This window comes from Osmerus eperlanus, chromosome 12 (genome assembly GCF_963692335.1).
Source record: "Osmerus eperlanus chromosome 12, fOsmEpe2.1, whole genome shotgun sequence".
NCBI lineage: Eukaryota > Metazoa > Chordata > Actinopteri > Osmeriformes > Osmeridae > Osmerus > Osmerus eperlanus.
Window position 1 is genome coordinate 2,182,701 of NC_085029.1, and position 8,143 is coordinate 2,190,843.

The following is an 8,143-nucleotide window of genomic DNA, read 5'->3' on the forward strand; positions in this document are numbered from 1 at the left end:
GCCGTCTCCATGGTGATGGTTGTCAGGGCAACGGCGGCGGAGGGCTGGTGTGCCAGGGCGAGGGGGGCCGCTGGGTCCTGACTGGGACCGTTGCCGGGGGTTACGGGTGTGGCGAGCCCTCGGCTCCAGCCCTCTACACCCGGGTCAGCAGGTTCAGGAGCTGGATCCACGAGGTCACACACACACACACTCAGGAGGATCACACACACATCACAGAGCAGAACATAGCCGTTCTAGAAGACCACTCAAACACAGCGGCAGTAACACACACCCGGGATCATCAGCACCTCTCACACACAGAGCAGCTTACAGACACAGAAGATTACCTCACACAGAGTCAGAATGACATCATAAACACCCACAATGACCTCACACACGTGCAGAAAACGATGCAACCCTCAGCTGTGCATGAGCATCAGAAACACACACACGCTCCGCACACTAGCACGCATGCACACGCTGCCAGTCAGTTCAAACAAAACGCTCACGCGCAAAAGGATCACGGTAACACACACAAGAAGGGCACACACACGTCTGGCATTGCCACACACACCCCCATCCTGGTCTGATCCAGGTCGAGCCAGCAGAACCACAGGCCTCCGTAGAGGAAGAGGAGGAAGAGGAGGAAGAGGAAGGATGAGGGAGAGAAGGGAGTGGAGGTTGTTATGAACCTGTCTGAACCCTGACTGTCCAGTATATACTCACGTGAACTCTGAACTCCAGGGCCTCTTCAAAGGCCCTATGCACTGCGCAGTGATGCAGTATGATGATAATGACCTCATCAGTGATGCAGTATGATGATAATGACCTCATCAGTGACTGCCTGGGGAAGTACAGTGTGACTTTAAGATGTGCAGTATTATGTGTGTATGTTAGGGTTTAGGTAGCAGTAGTTAGTTAGGTTGTAGTTCGGCAAGTGCTTAAGGAAGTCTGTACACTGGCTGATAATGGATTGGTCTGGCTGATGTGAGAAATAGATACACATATCATTAAATAGGGTACAAGTAAAATGTTTCTTCTGAAGGATGTTCATCTAGTGTTTTCCTGTGTCCTCTGTTTTTCTCTGCATACTTATCTCTTCTCTCATAGCCATCGGACGGCAGTGGTTAGATCCTGGTTGTGTTTTGTACTGATATCCCTGAATGACTCAATAGATGCGCCTGTCTTGGGTTTAAGATGTAGCTTAGACTGTGTGTATTGTGTGCATTCTTGACCGAGTTCAATGGTCAAACTGTTAATCCTGCTGTCTGGAATATCTGTGAATTGAGCGTGTGTGTGCGATCTAACCAGGAGATGGCAACAGTGTTCTATGTTTTCACCTCCCAGTAACACCGTACCTGTATTTATGACTGGGAGGATTGTTTTTTTTACTCTTACTTATGGACCTCAGATCCATCTTGTGCTGTGTCAAGGTATTGTGAAGCATCTTGTATTCTATAACTAACTGTCTAAAACAGGAGCTTGTAATTTGCATCTTTTCTAACCCTGTACATAGTCCTGCCCCTTGACTGTACAGGAGCATCCCACCCTGGACTCTGTCCTGCGTAAGAGGTCCTCTGACTCAGAGGTCCTCTGTTAAACACCTGTAAGACAGTAGATTAGCTCCATGTTCAGTCATCTGAAGTCAGAGAATGAAACTAGCATATCTGCTGTTTGTCTGTTCCTTATAATGTATGTGAAGTAACATGGTATTAAACTACATGCTTGATGACAACTGATTCCTAGTGTGTATATGGGTGTACCAGGTCGAACAGCTTTTAGAAATATGAGAACTAATAGTATTATTAATTGTATATTCATAATCTATTCCTGTTTATATACAGTATGTTGTCCAATAGTTGCTACACATACCTCTCCCATCATTCACATCTAGTTTAGTTACAAAAGTTGCAACTATAGAACGTGTCTGACCAGGGTGTTAAAATCATTCAGTGTCGTGGATAATGCTAGCACAAACCACAACTTGACCAGAGTTGCTTCATGTACAGTGTAGCTTCATCCAGGACAGGAGTTCACAAATCTGATGTTTGATTTGAAGTTAAAATGCAGACCAATGTAATGAAGTGACACCACAGTTTTAGCCCTACTGAATCCGAATCCGAATGGGCTTTATTCACCAAGGACGTTCACACAAACAAGGAATTTTCTGTGGCAGGAAGGTGCATACCATAAACATATATGAATCTTAAATATGAAAGTAGAAAAGTCTAAATAATTCTAAACCATACTATACAATGGAAAACTTAATATATAAAATAACATCTCAAATAAAATAAGATGACTGGTAGATGACATATGCAATGTGCAATAGATAGATGTGATAGATGGACTTATGAATAAAAGTTATAAATAAAATAATAATAAAAGTGTTAATGGCAGTGGGAGTCCTTGGCCTTGTTGAAGAGACCACACTTGCAGCAGGATGGATCTGGATCTTCTGCAGTATAAATGGTCATTCAGGACCTCAACCCTGTCTTACAGATACCTCACTAATGTCAAGTTGGGCCAGGGGAAAGAACAAAGGTTAAAACCGATAGTCAATCCAGCCTGAGGGCTGCACTCACTGAGATGATTGAGGACAAGCAGAAAGCAACGAAGGAACAGGCTGAAGGGTTTATTGAAGAGCTGCAGGAGGAGATCTCTGAGCTGCAGAGACGAGCCAATGAACTGGAGCAGCTCTCACACACCAACCTCCACCTCCTCCAGAGCTCTCCACCCCTCTGCCCCCCCACACTCAGCAAGGACTGGTCAGATGTCAGCATCCACCTGGGTTTGGGGAAATTCAGGAGAGCTCAAAGGAGCTCTGTAGCTCAACTGGAGGAGGCTGCTAGGAGAGCCTTTTCTGAGCTTGAGGAGGAATTCAATAAATCCATGGAACATTTCCCTGATTTGAAGCTGAAAGTGATGCTGCAGTATGCAGTGGATGAGACCGGTGCCTGATGCAGCATGTCCAGAAATGATCCTGTCTGGAAATGGGAAACATTAATTTAGAGTCTCCCTTCAAATCCCAAAAGGTTTGAAAAAGTCCTTTCTGTCTTGGCACCAAACGGTTTATCTTCAGGGTTATTTGACTACGAGGTGTTAGTGGATGAGAAGGATGATTGGGCAGTTGGATCAGTCGGTTGACTGAAACTGGATTCTGGACACTGAGGTAGACGCACATATTGAACCAGCACCTGTTCAGCTTTACCCCAGCATGAAGGAGGTGAGTGTTTTACCCCAGCATGGAGGTGATTGTTTTACCCCAGCATGAAGGAGGTGAGTGTTTTACCTCAGCATGAAGGAGGTGATTGTTTTACCCCAGCATGAAGGAGGTGAGTTTTTTACCCCAGCATGAAGGAGGTGAGTTTTTTACCCCAGCATGAAGGAGGTGATTGTTTTACCCCAGCATGAAGGAGGTGAGTTTTTTACCCCAGCATGAAGGAGGTGAGTTTTTTACCCCAGCATGAAGGAGGTGAGTTTTTTACCCCAGCATGAAGGAGGTGATTGTTTTACCCCAGCATGAAGGAGGTGAGTTTTTTACCCCAGCATGAAGGAGGTGAGTTTTTTACCCCAGCATGAAGGAGGTGAGTTTTTTACCCCAGCATGAAGGAGGTGATTGTTTTACCCCAGCATGAAGGAGGTGAGTTTTTTACCCCAGCATGAAGGAGGTGAGTTTTTTACCCCAGCATGAAGGAGGTGAGTTTTTTACCCCAGCATGAAGGAGGTGAGTTTTTTACCCCAGCATGAAGGAGGTGAGTTTTTTACCCCAGCATGAAGGAGGTGATTGTTTTACCCCAGCATGAAGGAGGTGAGTGTTTTACCCCAGCATGAAGGAGGTGAGTTTTTTACCCCAGCATGAAGGAGGTGAGTGTTTTACCCCAGCATGAAGGAGGTGAGTTTTTTACCCCAGCATGAAGGAGGTGAGTGTTTTACCCCAGCATGGAGGTGGTTGTTTTACCCCAGCATGAAGGAGGTGAGTTTTTTACCCCAGCATGAAGGAGGTGAGTGTTTTACCCCAGCATGGAGGTGATTGTTTTACCCCAGCATGAAGGAGGTGAGTGTTTTACCCCAGCATGAAGGAGGTGATTGTTTTACCCCAGCATGAAGGAGGTGAGTTTTTTACCCCAGCATGAAGGAGGTGAGTGTTTTACCCCAGCATGGAGGTGGTTGTTTTACCCCAGCATGAAGGAGGTGAGTTTTTTACCCCAGCATGGAGGTGATTGTTTTACCCCAGCATGGAGGTGATTGTTTTACCCCAGCATGAAGGAGGTGAGTTTTTTACCCCAGCATGAAGGAGGTGAGTGTTTTACCCCAGCATGAAGGAGGTGAGTGTTTTACCCCAGCATGAAGGAGGTGAGTGTTTTACCCCAGCATGAAGGAGGTGAGTGTTTTACCCCAGCATGAAGGTGATTGTTTTACCCCAGCATGAAGGAGGTGAGTGTTTTACCCCAGCATGAAGGAGGTGAGTGTTTTACCCCAGCATGAAGGAGGTGAGTGTTTTACCTCAGCATGAAGGAGGTGAGTGTTTTACCCCAGCATGAAGGAGGTGAGTGTTTTACCCCAGCATGAAGGTGATTGTTTTACCCCAGCATGAAGGAGGTGAGTGTTTTACCCCAGCATGAAGGAGGTGATTGTTTTACCCCAGCATGAAGGAGGTGAGTTTTTTACCCCAGCATGAAGGAGGTGAGTGTTTTACCCCAGCATGAAGGTGATTGTTTTACCCCAGCATGAAGGAGGTGAGTGTTTTACCCCAGCATGAAAGAGGTGAGTGTTTTACCCCAGCATGAAGGAGGTGATTGTTTTACCCCAGCATGAAGGAGGTGAGTTTTTTACCCCAGCATGAAGGAGGTGAGTGTTTTACCCCAGCATGAAGGAGGTGATTGTTTTACTCCAGCATGAAGGAGGTGAGTTTTTTACCCCAGCATGAAGGAGGTGAGTGTTTTACCCCAGCATGGAGGTGGTTGTTTTACCCCAGCATGAAGGAGGTGAGTTTTTTACCCCAGCATGAAGGAGGTGAGTGTTTTACCCCAGCATGGAGGTGATTGTTTTACCCCAGCATGAAGGAGGTGAGTTTTTTACCCCAGCATGAAGGAGGTGAGTTTTTTACCCCAGCATGAAGGAGGTGAGTGTTTTACCCCAGCATGAAGGAGGTGAGTTTTTTACCCCAGCATGAAGGAGGTGAGTTTTTTACCCCAGCATGAAGGAGGTGAGTTTTTTACCCCAGCATGAAGGAGGTGAGTGTTTTACCCCAGCATGAAGGAGGTGATTGTTTTACCCCAGCATGAAGGAGGTGAGTTTTTTACCCCAGCATGAAGGAGGTGAGTGTTTTACCCCAGCATGAAGGAGGTGAGTGTTTTACCCCAGCATGAAGGAGGTGAGTGTTTTACCCCAGCATGAAGGAGGTGAGTTTTTTACCCCAGCATGAAGGAGGTGAGTTTTTGACCCCAGCATGAAGGAGGTGAGTTTTTTACCCCAGCATGAAGGAGGTGAGTGTTTTACCCCAGCATGAAGGAGGTGATTGTTTTACCCCAGCATGAAGGAGGTGAGTTTTTTACCCCAGCATGAAGGAGGTGAGTGTTTTACCCCAGCATGAAGGAGGTGAGTGTTTTACCCCAGCATGAAGGAGGTGATTGTTTTACCCCAGCATGAAGGAGGTGAGTTTTTTACCCCAGCATGAAGGAGGTGAGTGTTTTACCCCAGCATGAAGGAGGTGATTGTTTTACCCCAGCATGAAGGAGGTGATTGTTTTACCCCAGCATGAAGGAGGTGAGTGTTTTACCCCAGCATGAAGGAGGTGAGTTTTTTACCCCAGCATGAAGGAGGTGAGTGTTTTACCCCAGCATGAAGGAGGTGAGTGTTTTACCCCAGCATGAAGGAGGTGAGTGTTTTACCCCAGCATGAAGGTGATTGTTTTACCCCAGCATGAAGGAGGTGAGTGTTTTACCCCAGCATGAAGGAGGTGAGTGTTTTACCCCAGCATGAAGGAGGTGAGTGTTTTACCTCAGCATGAAGGAGGTGAGTGTTTTACCCCAGCATGAAGGAGGTGAGTGTTTTACCCCAGCATGAAGGTGATTGTTTTACCCCAGCATGAAGGAGGTGAGTGTTTTACCCCAGCATGAAGGAGGTGAGTGTTTTACCCCAGCATGAAGGTGATTGTTTTACCCCAGCATGAAGGAGGTGAGTGTTTTACCCCAGCATGAAGGAGGTGAGTGTTTTACCCCAGCATGAAGGAGGTGAGTGTTTTACCTCAGCATGAAGGAGGTGAGTGTTTTACCCCAGCATGAAGGAGGTGAGTGTTTTACCCCAGCATGAAGGTGATTGTTTTACCCCAGCATGAAGGAGGTGAGTGTTTTACCCCAGCATGAAGGAGGTGATTGTTTTACCCCAGCATGAAGGAGGTGAGTTTTTTACCCCAGCATGAAGGAGGTGAGTGTTTTACCCCAGCATGAAGGTGATTGTTTTACCCCAGCATGAAGGAGGTGAGTGTTTTACCCCAGCATGAAGGAGGTGAGTGTTTTACCCCAGCATGAAGGAGGTGATTGTTTTACCCCAGCATGAAGGAGGTGAGTTTTTTACCCCAGCATGAAGGAGGTGATTGTTTTACCCCAGCATGAAGGAGGTGATTGTTTTACCCCAGCATGAAGGAGGTGAGTTTTTTACCCCAGCATGAAGGAGGTGAGTTTTTTGGATTGGATATCTGTTTTTTGGTGGCAGGATATCTGTACATCGTGGATGTACAGATATCCAATGGTTAAAACACGTAAATCAGGGGAAAAATGAGAACTCCAGAATGCAGTGTGTAGAACATCCAGTATGAGGTGAACTGGTCCAGAATGCAGGAGTGTAGAACATCCAGTATGAGGTGAACTGGTCCAGAATGCAGGAGTGTAGAACATCCAGTATGAGGTGAACTGGTCCAGAATGCAGGAGTGTAGAACATCCAGTATGAGGTGAACTGGTCCAGAATGCAGGAGTGGTCACAGAGGTATCAGTCAGAAGTGTTAAAACTGCATTATGGGTCTTTTTTCATTTAAACTGCAGTCATCAGGAGATGACCTCAGGAGACCCCTGTGCTGTTTAACTGTTAATACTTATTTAGTGCTCTAAACAAATTGCGAACAACATAAGAATAAAGCTATCAATTATTTCCTATGTGATCATAAAACATTGCAGGATGAATGTTGCCTAATCAGGACTCCTCCTGTTGCGACCTGGGATTCTCACAGGACTTTTCATGCCACCTTGTGGCCACAGATGAAAGTACAATCCGTAGTGAAGTCAGAAAGACTCCATAAATAATATATTGCTGAAGGTACAGAGGTCAAAAATGGTTCTCAGTTTTTCACCCTTGTTATTAGGACAGTGTAGTGGGCATCGGTCCTTTTCTGTTTTTCAGTAATGAACCAGCATCAACACTACAGGGGATGTGATACAATAATGATTAGTAGAGATGTTAAGCTAATTATAAGAAGTCAGTTAAACACGTCTAGCTGTGGTTAGACTACGGATGCTCTGGTTGTCTTTCACCTCTGTTGATTCTGTTTCGTAACAACAGAATAGAACTGCAGTCAGCTTTAGCTGGAGGAGAAATAAGACTTGTTAATCAGCAGGTGATCATCTAGTGTTTTTATCCGTTTCCTGTCTCAATATTCATCCATATTCTGACAGGAAGATGGTGTATCCTGGTCCTGTACAGCTGCGGCGTAATCCCAACATACAGGAGTCATTGATATATAGGTTACAGTAGGAACAAACACATAAATGAATGAATGTAGAAAACAGAATACATGAGCAGATATTAAGGCAAAATCTACTGACTGATTAAACCAACGCCGTAGCCATGGAGTCAACATTGGGGGGGACAAATTAAATGTTTTATGATCATTTCGGACAGCGTGCGTGGTTGCCTGTCGTATATTTTTATATCAATATATTGGGGGGGATGTGTGGGGATGTGTCCCCCCCAATATATATTATGATAACAGCCTTGGATTAAACATAAACACTGAGAAATCCCAGATTTTGCAGGCACTACTGAAGCAGCTCCCTCTAGAGAACTTGTCCTTGGGACTCACAGTGACCATGGTGTCTGCTACAGTTCAGTTTTAGAGTTAGTCGCTCGCATCCATCCATCACCTTTCATCCATGCAGATCTGGAGCT

The 8,143-nt window shown here is 45.6% G+C and overlaps 1 protein-coding gene across 1 annotated transcript in view; it reads left to right on the top strand.

Annotated features, from left to right (window-relative positions):
* si:ch73-127m5.1 (neurotrypsin) overlaps positions 1–785 on the top strand; it is a 26,724-nt gene extending 25,939 nt beyond the window's left edge. The window contains 1 exon segment of the mRNA XM_062475254.1: positions 1–785. This exon segment is cut by the window's left edge and continues 114 nt beyond it. Within this exon segment, the coding sequence (XP_062331238.1) occupies positions 1–569 (569 nt within the window). The 3' untranslated portion in view covers positions 570–785.
* The last annotated feature ends 7,358 nt before the right edge of the window (positions 786–8,143 follow it).